This window comes from Paramisgurnus dabryanus, chromosome 8 (genome assembly GCF_030506205.2).
Source record: "Paramisgurnus dabryanus chromosome 8, PD_genome_1.1, whole genome shotgun sequence".
Lineage (NCBI taxonomy): Eukaryota > Metazoa > Chordata > Actinopteri > Cypriniformes > Cobitidae > Paramisgurnus > Paramisgurnus dabryanus.
In genome coordinates, this window is record NC_133344.1 from 32,243,811 (window position 1) to 32,260,571 (window position 16,761).

Sequence of the window (16,761 nt, forward strand, 5' to 3'; positions counted from 1 at the left end):
CAGCATTTTCAGTGTAGATCCAGTGTATCCATTAAGCCCACTTTCAACTTTGACGTTAAAATATAAAAAGAGAAAATCATAATTTATGCTGCTTATTAATTTAACCAATTCAATGATTTGTTAGTTCCCATTTCTGTTGCATGCCAATTGTCAATTTTGAGTTAGCCCCATTCATGTGCATGCTGTCTCAGACCTCACACAAAGACACCCAAAATCTTTGGTGTTTCAGGACCCTTTAGAAATAAACTCATTATTTGTCATTTCTTTCATGTATGCATTGAGATTATGTCAAATAAGAGATAAATGTATTGTTTTTGTGTATTTTTGTCTATGACCTAATATAACTTAATCATAAGTTATATAATTTTCCTTTAAATGAAAAGATGAGTTTTATTAGGTTGTGCACAAAGCTAATCTCAAGGTCAAACCACAAGCCTTACTGAAAGACCAAGAATTAAGCATGTAAACTTCAAACAATAAGACCTGGTTTCACAGCTAAAGCCAGGACTAAGCCTTAGGTAAATGAAGATGTTTAAGCATCCTTTATAAACATGCCTTAGAACAAGACGTTACTGGTGTGTATCTTGAAACAAATCAATGGCACTGGGCCTATTTTAAGATTAATTTCAATTAAGACAACTCAAATATGGGTTTTAAACTAGCTTTAAGCTTTGTCTGTGAAACCAGGGCTAAAAGATTTGTGATTAATTTTACATTCATTTACAAATAAATACATCATAACTTATTTTGTAGAGTACATTATTTTCATACATTAACTTTTTTTGAAAAGGGATTTAAATGTGCCACAAAACACAAAAGCTTGCCAACACAAGCTAACCTTGAATGAAAAAAAGACATTTTTAATGTGGGCCGATGAAAACTATGATGCGTAGTCCACAGTATTGGATGTGTTTGTAAACAAATTTATATTTTTTCACCATTTTACATTTACTGTGGAACTAAGCCCCCCTTAAATCATTTTAATTACTGTACAAACTTTGATGGTTTTCTGAGTAAAAGTGTTTAATGATAACAAATCTTTGTGTGCTTTCACCTTACCAACCCTTTACCTCACCTTACTTACTACCTTAATTTACAACTATATTTAGACAAATTACACAGGTAGTGCTATTAAACAAGTCTGTATATCATTTGTTCTCTGCAAGAAAAGAAAAAAGAAAAAGCACCTGTCCAAAAATCATAGAGGCGTGTCGCCTTTACCACATGAACAGAGTAAAAATTTGTCTATGCTAGCAAATCAGTTTGGTGTGTAGACAGTCTTTGAGAGAGAGAGTAAAAGGCAAGAAAGTTAAGAGTTGATGTTTATCAGGGATTGGAGACCTGATTAAAGTTATTTGTGATAAGCGAATTTTACTAGCAAACATTAGTAAAATTATTATTTTATATTTCCCTGTCACTAAATAAACATATTGATGTTTGATGTCTTTTAAAATAAATATTTTTGTAATATTTTGTGATTGAATCATGATGTGGGCTTATTTTCATGATGTGGGCTTATTTGAGAAACATGCGAGCTTAAATGGTGCCAGAGTACTAATTAAGCCCACTCCAGACTTTTGACTTTATTGATAAAATATCCTTATTTTATATTCTAAAATACATCAACTAATTATTACATTTATACGTTAATACATGAAAGATAAATCTTTCATTTTAACAAAAGTTTTTTTCTTATAAACCATCTTATTATCTATGATAAACATATAAACTTAAATTTAGTTGAATCAATTAAAATTTTTAAAAATTTTAGTGCATCATTTTAACTTAATATTAATTATCTTGACTAGAGATTAGTTGTTTTACCTAAAAAAATATATAGTTAAAAGAAGTCAGCTTCATTTTATAAGTTGTATTAACTCATCTCTTGTCAAGATAAATAGTAATCTGACATGACTTAAATTAGTTGATTTATTTATATACATTGTTTTATAGTTTATATAATTTCAGTTGTCTGTTGATGTAAGAATTCACAGTTGTTTAACCACCTTGAACTTATTTTTAACTTTTTTTGAACTTAGTTTGCATTTCTTCACAATATCACAAAATACTCCTTATACCTCACATGTCCCTTTAATGACAAATGTGGGAAACCAATCAGATTACCGCTTCTAGTTTTAAATTGGATCTACTTTTTAAGTCCATTTGTCTATTCGGTCTATTTGTACCAATTGAAGTAATTCTTTAAGTTAATACAAGTTTTTACAGTCTAGTATGGAGAAAGAAAACATCTCAGACATTCTTTTAAAAATATTTTAGTTTTTTACAAAAAGTTGGAAATGAGAAGACGAAAGTAAATGCTTACCGAATTAAACTTTTTGCTCAAACTGTTCCTTTAATTCTTAAAGAGCACCTATTTCATTGCTAAAAAGAACGTTATTTTGTGTATTGGTATAATACAACGTGTTTGCATGGTTTATGGTTTAAAAAATACATACTGTACATTTTTGTAGCTCCCAGTTCGCTCACAATGCAATGCTAACAGGAGTTAACTTACAAGCTGTGATTAGGAATTATGATAATGTCGGTCTTTACTACATCACCAATCGGAGGAAGTAAACTGTTGCCTACAATTTGCATGTTTGTTGTACTGTAGTCCAAGAAAAGAGATTTACGTTGACTCGCGTCATCGTTTAATTTGGGGTTTGTACCTTTTGCATATCGTTAACATGTACTAATACACACTTACACACCAAAGGAAATGAAAAAATGTGAATAGGACAATATGTGCACTTTAACACCCATCTGCATTATAAAACTTCCCACTAGATGTCAGTAAATATTCTAATCTATTTAAATGTGCTGCATATTTTTGCCACACACATTTTGTCTCTCACATTCACACCCATGTCAAGGGGAAAAAATCCCATTTTGACCTCACCAGCTTCAGTGGCGAGGAGAAAGATTTATTTTGTGAAAGAATACTTGCTTTAACCTGATTTATAAAAGATGGAAAATGTCATACACTGGGTCCTAAGTGGGAATAGACATCTCTATTGGTCGTACATATTTCGGTCATTTATAGTCTGACATTTAACCCTCTGATGTCCCTTACTGTATCCATTACAGTGAGTACAAGCTGTTGAAACCATTCAGAAACCCCAGTGGTTGATTACACTTGACCCTTACCCATAATTCTGCTTGTTTGCCCTTTTATATGTCAGGTGTTTTTTATTTATGACAACATCAATTCAACATGACTGACGGAAGTGATTGTTCACCAAGAAATATGGCATATTTATTGTTTCCTTTTATTGCATAGACAGATTTGTCTCTTTCAATCTCCTCTCTCTCTGGCCCAAAATGCACTTGAAATTGATATTGACTTAAATCACACATCCAAGGGCCAAATTTGTGATTTCTATATTTGTTATGTTAAGATTATTTTCTTGATCAAATCTTTGTCATGATAACAAGCATTTTACAGATCACACATTATTTACAAACCCAGCTGTGAATTTTCTACTTCACCTTGCCGACCTGGCGAGATATTCTTGTAAGATGAATGCATGAAAAAGAGGAAGATCAGGAGATGAGAGATTTGCAAAGAGCAACAACCAACCCCCATTTCTCCATCTCTCTCTCTCTCTCTTTCTCTCTCTCTCTCATTATCCTTCCCTGCTCATTTGAATAAATTAACACCTCCCTGACGTCTCGCTTCACCACCTTCCTCTTTCCCCGATTTCTCCCCCCTCAACAGGCTACAGGGAGAGTGAGAGAGCTCCAGAAATATCCTCCTGTTTCTACACACTCTCATTCACTTACACTCTCGTGCGCATATACCCGATCCCACCCGTCCTCTAAAATACCGAAATCGTCCCGAAAGCTCGAGTTCAGCAGTCTGTCTCGTCACCGCCAACACAACAACAAACCCCCTCCTTTGCCCCAAAAAACATAAATCACCAAATACGGAGCTCACTTTTGTTTTCTCACATAGACTGGCACGTACCAACACGCAGGCGCAGATGTGCCAGTCCCTCCCTCAGCTGCTGGGTGTAGCTCACTGACTCATTTGAGTAATGCTGGCAAGCGTAACACGGCGTACGGTTCTGTATCAGGATAGCTAATTACCGACTCTAGTCAAACCGGGCGCCGCCATGCTAAACCAAAGCAGCTCGCCATCTGGGCCTCCTCTTCGGGCGCCATTTTGGATCTGCATGGCGCAGCTACTGTAATGCAGGGTGCGTCAGCCAACTTTTTGCACCCTGCCTTTACCTGGGGTGGATAGGCACCAACTCCTCTGCCACCACCCTCCACTCTCAGTGACCTTGCAGGGGTTCAAAGGGGTGGGCGCTCCGCATTAATACCAGATACATTAGCGGTAATATGATTCAACCATGTAGCCATGGCCTCGGGGAGATTCTGATTGTCTGCGTATTAGCATTACCATTCTCATTAGCCCACCCGCTTCAGTCTTCTTTCCCTCTCTCTCCCTCCTTCTCTTCATTTGAATTCTCTTTCTCTCTCGCTCTCTGCCTTTCTCCAGGCAACAGATGAAGAGAGAGCGATGCAGATGATTTGGATTAGCAATGATTTCAACAGTGGCTGCCTGCCTGCGAGTCAGCGGTCACTTCCTCTCTGTTGCACATCGAGTGGATGCTTTCAGTGGATCCACGAGCATCCGAAATCTATGATGTGCGCGCACTAGGTTTCTTTGTGAGTTATACTTTTTTAGTTGCTGAGTAAAAACAAACTGCGTGTGTATCTCTAGAAACGTGTGGGAGGGTACGGGTGCCGTTCTGTCTTCTATATTTCCACTTGTTACGTAACGGAATGGAGAGGAGAGGTAGAAAAGGGCCTCTGTTGGATACAAAGAGTCACATCCACTCAGCTGCTATCTTCTCCGCTTCTTATTTTCCCTTACAGACCACTTGGGGAAAAAAGAAGCACGTTCAGTTCTGTAAACTTGTGCTATCTTTACCAAATAAGTGGTTCTTTCTGGTGGTGTGTATACTGACGCATACACTTTCTGGGGCAATATAAGTAATGAGCATGATAAGTAATTGTATTCTGTCAAGGGATGTTGTTAGACCAAAAGATCGTTTGCATGTTTATTGGAAACGATTCATGTTTTTCTCCCATGATGTAGTGATGAATTGTTATCTTAATTCGAGGCATACCATCCACATATCCCAGGCTGATAAAAATGGTCACAACATGGCCTCAAGCTGTCACTGGGGCAGTGCCCTTTAAAAAGGTCTTAATATGTGTCATTTAGGTAGAGATATGTATACATTTGGTACCAATATGTACCTCTGAGGTACTAATATGAACTCTTTAGGTGTAAAGGTGTACTTTTTGGGTAAAACCCCCAGTAACAGTTAGGGACAATTTTGTTCAGACAATGTGGACCACTATATATATATATATATATATTTGAGCTCTTTTCTTTAATAAAATCTGTAAGAAATAATTTAAATGTGGTAAAATAGGTTATTTGGTGGATAAAAGCATTATCAAGATACCCATAAATATTTTTACACAACCAGGGCAGGTGATTGGAAATCTATTGGTGCATCTTCTGTGTACCACTTAACGCATCCAAGTGTTTTAACAAATTGAGTTCCATGGTAAAGGACGATGTCTTCTACCATGAAAGCATAACCTTATTAACCACTGAATGAACTGACATGAGATGAAGTGATGTACTGCTGGCTCATATGGAATAGCCTAAATATGGCACCTTACTATCGCTGTCAGGATGCATGTTGTTTGATGGATATCTATATTGGTTGTTTCTCTGACAGGGCTGCACATAGCTTATAATCAATAACAGTGCAGCACATGTTACAGTTCAATAATTATCCAAAGACATGGGGGGTGAAATGAGCAGAAACCATCAAGCCAAACACTGTAACCATTGGTAGCAAACTGTCTTTCTGCACATTGTTGGTTGTTAAGTTGCCCCAGGGGGTGATTTAAACCCAGACTCAAACTCTAGCATTGTTAGAGATCAGTGTCAAAATATTACAAAGATGTAAAACAACCCTGTTAGGAAAAAGCAGGCTGTTTAATATTACATTTAAGCATTTGGCAGGCAATCTTTTATTTCTTCATTTTATCAGTGTTCCCTATCTATCACTCAAAATTACAAATGTCACTGTTTTTATTTAAAATAAATGTAAGGGTTTAAATCAACATATAAGCATATAAATGTTTCGTTTTGTAGACTTGCATAGTGTTGAAAGACAATACAGTCCAATAAAGCCTGGTGGTCTGTGAGCATTATCCGCCACTTGAGACAATAGCGATACATGATGATACGCCCATCGCCTGTCATTCCTTTCATTTGGAGCGCGGAACAAAACCCGGGAAACTGGCATTGTTCGCTAAGCCTCAGCAGCGCAATTCTCCCTCATGCGCATACGTTATTGTTTGGAAATATAAGGCGACTCCTACATTTTACGCACAACAGAGTAACAGGTTACTTTAAATTACGCTCAAGCGCATCAATACAACCACACTGTGGGAGCGAAACAGATTGTATCCGATAAAGTTAAGCATGTTGACTTGATCCACCGTGCGTAAAAGTAGCCCCGTAGTTCCCAGGTGCGCCACGGTAACATTCAGTGTCACAGACCGCCCCAGCTGTCTCCAACCACGTGGATCGCTCACAACAACAACAACAACAACATGTTAAGTCCTGTCCTCTCAGATGCAACCATCCCACCCCCACTTATAAAACTCCGAGCGCCGTCCTCGCCGCGTCTCTCCCTGGCCCCGCACCGCGCTGCTGTGCAGCACCTCTCCATCGCGTCGCATCATTAGACTACCGAAGGAGGGGCCGTTCGGATGACGGTCCCGCGGAGGGGAGGGTACGAGAGGCGGGACCAAAGTCTTCCCCGCTTCTCGGCGCTGGCGAGTCCGGGACTAGGGCTGGAGAGATCGCCGGGGAGCATCGTCACCACTCCTGCACGGAGCCTCGCCTGGCCGAATACTGCACAGTGCACACGTCGGGATTGCAAAACATTCCTGAGAAATATACCTGCTATTTATGGCATGTGGCTGGTAACTTTACTCCTGCTGTATTCTTTTCAAAAAGGTATGTTGTTATTTTTTTTTGCTGTTTGTTGAATAAAAAAACGCATAATTGGTTAAATTAAATTTGTGTATTTGTTTTAAAAAGCAAACGTATTTATTTTATTGCCGTAAGCAGGGTTTAAAGTTTACCTGAGCGAAATCTGCGTTATTTTTTATATATCTAGATACCAGCAAGTTTCTTTCTGTGCAAAACTAATAAAACTTAGTTCAAAATGTTGTTTAGTTGTTTAAAAAACCGCAAAATGATTTCTTTAGTCGGTGATAAACGACGAGAAGAAGCTTATAAATCTGTGTACCATCTGCATGTTTCCGTGCGCAAAGATGGGGGAGATAGCATGATTTGTATGCAAGATATGAATATGCTGTTGAGGTATGAATATGTAAAACGAGAGAGAGAGGACAGGGAGCTGATATTTACATCGGTGGCCTGCTTTTGAGATGCACATTTGGCCCTCTGTTTGATGTTTGTTGGAAAAAGTAGAGTTGGTCAGCGAGATGGGAATTTGTTTGGTCCGGGTGTACTTTATCTTTCCGAAGTATTACTATGCTGGAAAAAGGGATGCAATTTTCTGCCTGTCTGACGGGGGTTTAAATGTCTGTTCATTGGCTATACTAATATCTTCTTGTATCTGTTTCCATGCCCTCCGGAAAAAAATAACAATGGTTGTTTTGTAATAAAAGTGTGTTTTTTGCCGTAAAGCGTCAGTTTATCTGCATAGACCAAGTGAAAAATGTAAAGGCTTATGCAGCCTCATTTCCAATTAGCGCTGGTGCAATTAGTGGTCCTCCATTTTCTATGCCAACAGCATCCTGGTTTCACTGTGCTGATGGTGGGTTTGATATGGAAAATCTGCATTTGTGTCAAAGCACAATGTAGGTTTATAAGGTTTATTGTAATCATATTTAAGACTGTTTATTTACTCATTTATTCATCAATTCCTGTCATGATGTTTGCTCAACAATTTTGTTTTTGACACCCCATCACACATACTCACCCCCACTCCCCCTTCTCTTTCCCCCACCCGTCAGCCTTGGAGATATGCTATCAGTTTTCGCTCATATTTTTCCCGACATTATCTTACAAAAGATGTCTAGTTAAAACCACTTTACTTGTCTGTTTAAAACTGTTCTTTTTTTCTCGTAATGTCTTTAAGTGCTGCTTTTTATTTACCTATCAACAGTGAAATTAAAACACTTTCCCTGATATAACAGTGCTTTAGTTGTTTTACCCCTAGATTTTGAGAAGCGCCTGTCAGTTTTTTATTATTCTGATTTTAAATATGTCATTTGAATGGACGTAAGGTCAGAATTATTCCTCCTGTCTGCTGTTTTTCTCTCTGTGCTTGTGTGAGAGAGAAATGTGGTGTGTATTAATGTGTTTGTGTATGTTTGTGTGTGCATTTGCATGGGGGGAGCAAGGGTGCAGTAGGGCGTAAAGTGCGTAAAATGGGATGATGGGGTCGTGAGCAAACTTATTTTGCTGTTTTTTCACAAAAATTTCTGGTCCTGGTGTTATTTTGCGTTTGCTGTAAATTTGGCTAGATATTTTTATCTTGTATCTTGAGCTCTGATGACACGGTTGATATGAGATGTAAAACGCACATCAATTATCATACATGCATATGCATTAGGACTGCGTATTTTTCTGAGAGGGCCGCGCCTCCATCTTTTTCACTTTTAAGGAATGTAAAATCATCACCTCTTAAATTATATTTTTTACATATTTTCCGGAATAAATATGTGTTTTGATTAAAACACTTTAAGTCGCTTTTTTTGTTAGAATTATTCAGTCATTTAAAGAAAATTATAATGCGGTATCGTGACCTGGGCAAGTTGAAGCATATTACCCCCCTGTCTTCCCACCTGAACCCCGGGCTTGGATACGGGAGGGGAACAAGAATTTGTAAATTGTCGTCTCGAGGGCCAGCTTGTCTTTTTATGGAAATGAAACTAAATGAAATGAAAACGCACAGAGGGATGGTGCAGTATTGAATGTGGAAATTTCCATTGTTATTTGCATGCGAGGCTTACATTATTTATATAGGATTATTTTTTATAATTACTACTATTATTACTAAAACTAATTGTTTTTTAATAATAATAATTATTGACAATTATCCTGTCCGTTGGTATGATGGAAATGGGTTGTGTTGACACCCTAGAATATTAAATATTTAATTTAATCCCTGCTATTGCCAGGATGCCTTACGCGTGACAGGCCTTCAATCTGTTTACGAATGATCACATTTTACGTTTTAAATTCTTTGTTTATATTTATTGTTAACTATGATATTCTAAACTACAAACTTTTAAACACTGGCCACGATGCTGATGTGAAATGCAAGTTTTGCCGCATTTTGGAAATATTATAATTAATTACTTTATTTGAATGCAATGTCTGCCTTGTTTTGCTTCACAGAAAAACGAATAATTTTTAAAAAGCAAGTGGGCTGTGAGTGTTCGCCTGAATGCGGATCTGTGTCTGTCCAATATTTATTTTAAGGATCAGCAGTCGTCAGGTCGTCACATTTGTGTGGTGGCTGTGATATTATCCGGTCTGATCCGATTTTCTGAACATTTGCCTAAATTAAAAATGTGATTGAAATCGGTGCCATGCAGCACATCAAAACCTTTTTCATAAAGACATATTTTTATTTTAACTATTACTATTATTATTATGAATTATTATTATTGTTACTTGAATGGAATGTGTATGTACTATTAATTCAGCTTAATTAAAAATTATAAATATTTAAAATATAACAAAATGCCCACTTTCAGGAAATTTCACCTCCAAACTGCTTACAATGTCAAACCAGCTCCTAACATCAGGACACCTCCATCCCATCTTGTCTCCATCTCATAGAAATATGTAAAATTGGTTTCCATTCTCTTTTTCCCTCCATCAAATCCCCTGTTCTTCCAGCTGCGCAATTAGTAGGAGATCTGCCGCATCCCCCACTCAAAAAGTAAATCAGGTCATTGGCCATAAGGACTCCATTTATTTCTCTCTCTCTCTCTCTCTCTCTCTCTCTCTCTCTCTCTCTCTCTCTCTCTCTCTCTCTCTCTCCCTATTACTCTCTCACTCACTCTGAATCCGTCTATTTCGTTAAAGTTGTCACATACACCTGTTTCTGTGTATCTCCCTCCATGCATTTTCTCTGCACACAGTGCGTTTATTCTAATATAGACTATTACCTCTTTTAAAATAAAGAGTTACTACGTTTAATAAATGCATGAGTCACAGTCATGAACACAAAGTGTGTAGTAATAATTTCTACTTGAACTTTTTTACTTCGGAATTAGATGCTGCTGGTTTTGGGAGGCAGGAAAAGTGTTAAAGATTAGACAGTGTTCTCCCATCAGTCGTATTTTCTTCTGTTATAGTTTTCTTGACATCTAAGCGTTTTTTCCCTTTCTCAATCTTAAAAAACCCCGCCGCTCCGACTGCCATTTTAGTTGAAGTGCGGTCAAAACACAAGTCCGCGTGTCATACCCTCTCCGCGCGCGCGCGCTTTCCGCTGGACAGGGGACCGCTGTTCTCCTCTCAGTGCGCGTGTGTCTTTGAGTTACGCGCGTGAACAAACACTTTCCCGCCTCTGGAACACCTGCAGATCGACGCTTTGACGCCAGTCACCATCCAGGTTGGACATCACGCCCCTCGCATCACTTCTTTTTATCAATTTTGGGTTAATGTTTTACCAAACGCTTTGCTAAAAGGACATAACTGAGGACGCGTTACGTAGCCTATGACCTATTATTTAGTTGCTGGTTTGAGTGCACATGCGTCAGACGTGTTTGGCTGTTGCGTTGCGCTTTTAAGACGACGTGTCAAGTTAAAAGTAGTTTAAAGCAACGAACAATGCAATCTTTCTTTTATCAGGAGACCATTCGATCTCAAACGTCTCTTTTTCTCAAGTAATTCAGGCAGTGCGAGATCTGCAGCATGCATCTAAATCCATGCGTCGCGTCCCGTAGTTTAAAGACAGTTTCGTCTGTAATGACAATTCAACTATTTAAAACACTCGAGTCTAAAAACATATTTTTTCCCGTTGTCCTCCGTTTAGCTGTTTTTGAACGCGCGTCCGGTCTGCGTGAGCGCTCCCTAATGTATAATTTATGACATATCAGTGGATAAATCAAGTAGAGGCGGTCTGTTTCTGATACTTACATGCACACAGATCGATCTAAAGAGAGTGTAGTGCTTTCAACAGGTCATTTTGCGAGCAACTGATATCTAAACAATTGCTCTAATGACATAAATCAATCTTGTGGGTCCTACTGCTGCATATTGTGAGAAATGCAACATTCCTTCCAAGTCACCCTTTATTTTTAAATGAATAGGACTGACACTCTTAAACTCCAAAAAAATCCCTTTGAAGTCTGAGCTACCTTGGCAAATGCTGGAGATGTTTGCTTTTTCCCTGATGCTGCAGTAACAATAAGTGTTGTAAAAGAGCCATTACCCTGCTCAAAAGCCGCCCTCCAATGCATTTAATACACAGATTTTATACACCTCACCGCCCGCCATGCTTAAACACTCCTACTTTTTTATATGCAGTTACAATAGCAATGTATTAATATATGCAACACTTCTTGTAATTACATAACCGGTGGTAAAGTTGTATACCTCCTTGACTCTCCAGCTTTCTCAGTCTCTCTCTCTCTTTCACCTCAGAGATTGCTATACAAATGTGGGAGGTTACATGTGACTGGTTTCCAATCCACTCGAACTCACTCACGCAAAGCGCTGAACATTCACAGGAACAGCAGTGACAGATTTACTCTAATATACTAGAACAAACGTACTCTAAACACAAGTGTACATGTGTCCTCCTCAGCCTAGCCACGGAGAAACGGCTGACACGTCTGGATAGACGCACACAGCTTATCCTGTCTATATCGTAAACCCTTTTATAAATGGACACAGGCTTGGAAGTTACTCAGCACCTGTAGTATTGATTTTTCCTCAACAGCGCCTTTAATAAGCGACTACTGGTTTGATAAGTGGCTTGTTTGAGACAAAACTGAAAAACAAAGAAGGTTTTTTATAGAGGATGTCGGCCTCCCCCAAGCTCTCTGACATGCTAATTTCATGAGTCATTTTAAAAGGTTAAAGAAAACATTATGACAGTAGAAGCTGTTAAAAAACATGCAGCGATACAGACAGGTTTGACAGCGGAAATAGCCCTCGAACGATTTGCGAATAAATTAATTGTAAGGCTCAGAGGCAAATGGATGGTTGAATTGCGTTGTTGTTGAACAGTTGCGTCCCCAAAATATGCACGTTTGCATTAAGACATGTTTATGTAAGTGAGAGCAAGAGAGAGATCGAGAGCACATATCCTTTGCTTGTGTGTGGATATCTTTGGGGATGGGGTGTGAAGATCTATGCGTGTGCATGTGTGAGAGAGCTTGTGCGTGTGTGTGTGTCTAAGGAAATGCAGATGAGAGTCTAAAACAGCTGCATTATGCAGAGCGGTTCACCATTGGCAATAGCCTAGCCTATAATACATATTCGTTCGCCATTTTAAACAAAAATTTATATGTATTTATGGATGTGTGTGTTAAAATATCTGGATCTACACAAGCATGAGCCGAAAAGGAAAATAAGATGACAGGAAAGATGGCAAAATGGAAGGAAAACTAAAAAAGGAAATGACAAGCAGGCACATTTACCATATAAGCAGGAAATGTTTTGGTTTCAAGGAAGTGTATGGAGAATAATGCGCCCATTTTGAGAGTTAGACAGCAGAAAGAGAAAGAGAGAGAGAGAGAGAGGATAAGCATTATTAATGGAGAAAATTCAGCATTATTCCCAAGTTTTTTCCCTGTTTGGGGTATGGCAATGAGAATGGCAAAGAGCTGCACGGCTTTGTTAAGTCCTTACATGGAAGTCATCTCACAAAGGGAGAAGAAATTAGGTTATCCAAATGTCCTTTCTTTCTCCTCTCCTTAAGACCTCCCTGAATGACTTACCTCCCTAAACTGCTCATGTTAAAGCCTGGAAACAGTTCAGTCCTCCTAAGCGGAATGTAAACACACAAGGTCCAAATTTAGTAGTGTTTCATGCTTTGAATGATGTTCTGCTCTATGTTTCATTGTAGTGTTTTGTCTAAAGTACCAAACCCAACAAAACATTTATATTGAATGGGCTGATTAGCACCTGCACAGGTGCACTTTCATCCCCAGTAATGCAATAACCTACACTGTTTGTCACTTATACAAAACTGCTATGTCAGTTGTCATAAAGACTCAAATATAGCCTATATTGCAATAAAAATTTTTTATAAAATTGCACGACCAAATTTTGATGGTTTCAAATATGTGCAATTCTATAGCACTGGCAGGTGTAAACCTCAAGTGTTGATCTTTGCATACCCATAGCATCACTAAAAGTCTACAGTGTGCTGCTCTGATCCCTTACCTCAAACTCCAATCCAGACTAGAGGGAAAATATCCTAAGGCCTTGCGTCCTCGACCCAAAACCCCTTACCCAGAACCCCACTGTGAGATTATAGATATGGCAATCTTTATTATGAGGGTTTATGCTTTAGGCTATAATCTGTAAAGGCAAGGGGTGGGGGTCGGTTAGGCAGGGGGAACAACCAGCTGACCTGTTTTTCATCCCATTCCAGTGTGACCATCACCATATTTCCCATACAGTTGTGTTCTCATGCAGGCTTTTCTGTTATATATTTTTCAGGGTTTATATTCATATGTATAATAAAAGGAGACATTTCAAATCTTTAAACTAAACTATTAGAGAGGAATAGTTGCTTGTTCATTCTTTTTAACGTTGCCGTTTCACTGAGAGGCAATAGGAGCTGTCCAGTGCTGAAATGTGTTTAGGGACCACTTTGGTTATTGTCCATGGTCCTGAAAAGGTCCATGGACAACCAGGATATACCAGGATATACTGCACTGTGCACTGTCCCAAATAGCACTTAAGTCTGACTGCGGCCAGGGACTTCTCCAATTTTAAACGTGTCAGGGATCTCTAAATCTGGATCTCGGAGGTTTGTGTCTTTAGGGTTATTACAGTTTATAATGTCAAGCATTAAACCCCAGCTTTACCAGTGCACCTCTCCATCACACCTCACAGCACAGCTCAGTCTAGACCTTGAACTAATCTAATCCAGCACGTTCTGTTTTCACCCAAAGCGTGAACATTTGCATAAAGCATTTTTCTTCATCGATCTAGAACCTGTTGCGCTAGTAAACATGCCCGCCACAACACATACGGTAATACCAGATAACTTACTCCAAACCTGGCCGTATATGGACTTGCACCCACCTCCCACAGGGCAGGAGGGGAAGGGAAGGTAACGGAGGCCCTCCGCCGTGCTGTGATTATCAGAGAGGGAAGGTTCTGTGTGTGTTAAATGTGAAAGGAGATTATATGGATTTAACTCTCTGCGTCTGGCGTACAATTTTCAATCACATAACATATCCCTTCATGTTCTATGGGAATATAAAAGAGAGGGGGAAACAGGGAGTGATGGATGAAGAGAGAGAGAGAGTAAGTGAATGAGAGACAGAGAGTCCAAACCCCCTCTTACCCGGTAAAGGCTTTATCTCTAATCTCAGCCTTTCAATTCACATCATCACTTTGTTCATGTTTTCTATTTTTGTTTTGCTAAAAGATTGTTTCTTATTTCAAATTAATTTTATTATTATTTACTTTTTATTAGTAGTACTGTAGTATTCATTTTAAATACAGTACATCATCAGGAAAAAAGTGGTACAATTTTTTCCCTATAGCTGTCTGGGGTGGTACCGTTTCAGAAAAAATGAATGCAAATGTCTTGTATTTGTGTGTATTGGTTTAAAGTCCTATAGATTACCTATCTATAGCACTCCACTGGTTTTAATGCCATGATAGCATGTCACCATTATTCTTCTGAACACGTTGAGAGTCACAAGAATGGGGGTTAATCCAGGCATTGTTAATATAAACCTGGTGGGGGGCATTAATTAAATGTAATTGCTATTTTTTATATATTTTTTGCTTTGGGTCTGTGTCTCCCTTGGCTTGGAGCCAGAGCTGAGCTAAGCAATTCTCAGAATACAAAAAGATACCGAGTTATCCCACCAGAACCGTGTAATCCCTAATAGAGCCTGCAGATAATAGAGATGACAGAATGCTAAATCGGTTAAGCGTTGCCTTTGAAGGACATCATTAGCTACGCTGCTAAATTAGCATGCGTGTTAATTTACGCAACAGACACTTTTTTAGTTTTCATCTTTTCTTACATTCACTCCATGTTTGGTAATACACCAGGAGCGAATTATTGTCTCATCCGCATTAGCTGTCAGAGAGGTTTGTAGATATGTAGCGGGGGTTCGATGACCTATTTATTCTCCTATCAGATGGCAGCGTTTAGCATGGCTCTTACCACACACATATTTGATTAGTGATATTTTTTAGTGTCTGTGCTGTTACCACTGACATTTGGGTAAAGTTGGATCAGCAAGTTGCTTTGGTAAGGAAACACATACATGGATTATGTATGGATAGCCCAATTGACATCCACTTGATTGGACCAAGTGGTGTCTGCTTTTGCAACCCAATCTCAAGCCATTTCTTGGTATAGTTACAAAATATTTGATTTATTCATTTGTGTTCATGTACACGATTTTTCTCTTTTTTCCTGTTAATGAGCAAGGATGACTTTTTCTTGTCACTCAGCATAAATTTCCAAATATTGGGCCTCATTCCCTAAACATGCGTATGGACGTCTTAACTTACAAATCATTATTCAACAAAAACTTTCGTATTTTAAGTGTATGCAAAAATGTAAGAACAACTTATACCACACATACGCAATAATCATGAACAAGGAAAAAATATATAAAATGTATAACGCAGATATATATTATAGGGTACTTTTTCCTTGTTCATGATTATTGCACACGTGTTGTCAAAGTTGTTCTTACATTTTTGCATACATTTAAAATAAATTTTAGTATGAAAGTTTTTGTTGAATCATGATTTGTAAGGTAAAACGTCTGTACGAATATTTTACAAATAAATTTGTGTGTACGCATGCTTAGTGCATGAGACCCATTGTTTTTCACGTCCAAGAGAACGACTTACTTTTTCGTGTCATTTTATGTATTTGTTTCTCAGTTTTTTCTTACCATTGTCACTTTGGTTTGGGGTTAGAATGACTTTGTTACATTTCAGACATCCAAACACCAAATCTAACCCCAAGCGACAATAGTTACAAATCTAAAAAAAATGTAGAAACCAATACACAAAATGTCATTCTAACCCAAACGCCAAATTTAACCCCAAGCGACAATAGTTAAAAATCTGAAAAAAAAAAAAATGTAGAAACCAATACATAAAATGTCTTTCTAACACAAACACCAAATCTAACCCCAAGTGACAATAGTTAAAAAACTGAAAAAAAAAAAAAATTAGAAACCAATACATAAAATGTTTTTTTAACCCAAACGCCAAATCTAACCACAAGCGACAATAGTTACAAATCTTTTAAAAAAATTAGAAACCAACACATAAAATGTCATTCTAACCCAAACGCCAAATCTAACCCCAAGCGACAATAGTTAAAAATCTTTACAAAAATTTAGAAACCAATACATAAAATGTCATTCTAACCCAAACGCCAAATCTAACCCCAAGCGACAATAGTTAAAAATCTGAAAAAAAATGTAGAAACCAATAAATAAAAT

At 38.1% G+C, this 16,761-nt stretch overlaps 1 protein-coding gene across 4 annotated transcripts in view; it reads left to right on the forward strand.

The window, feature by feature from the left end:
- The first annotated feature begins 5,875 nt into the window (after positions 1 to 5,875).
- dscaml1 (Down syndrome cell adhesion molecule like 1) overlaps positions 5,876 to 16,761 on the forward strand; it is a 151,171-nt gene continuing 140,285 nt past the window's right edge. For 2 of the 4 annotated variants that reach the window (XM_065281565.2, XM_065281566.2), the window contains exon 1: positions 5,895 to 7,060. In XM_065281565.2, the coding sequence (XP_065137637.1) occupies positions 6,811 to 7,060 (250 nt within the window). In that variant the 5' untranslated portion in view covers positions 5,895 to 6,810. Of the gene's footprint in view, positions 7,061 to 16,761 lie in introns of all 4 variants that reach the window. The other 2 variants (XM_065281568.2, XM_065281567.2) reach the window with 2 other exon arrangements.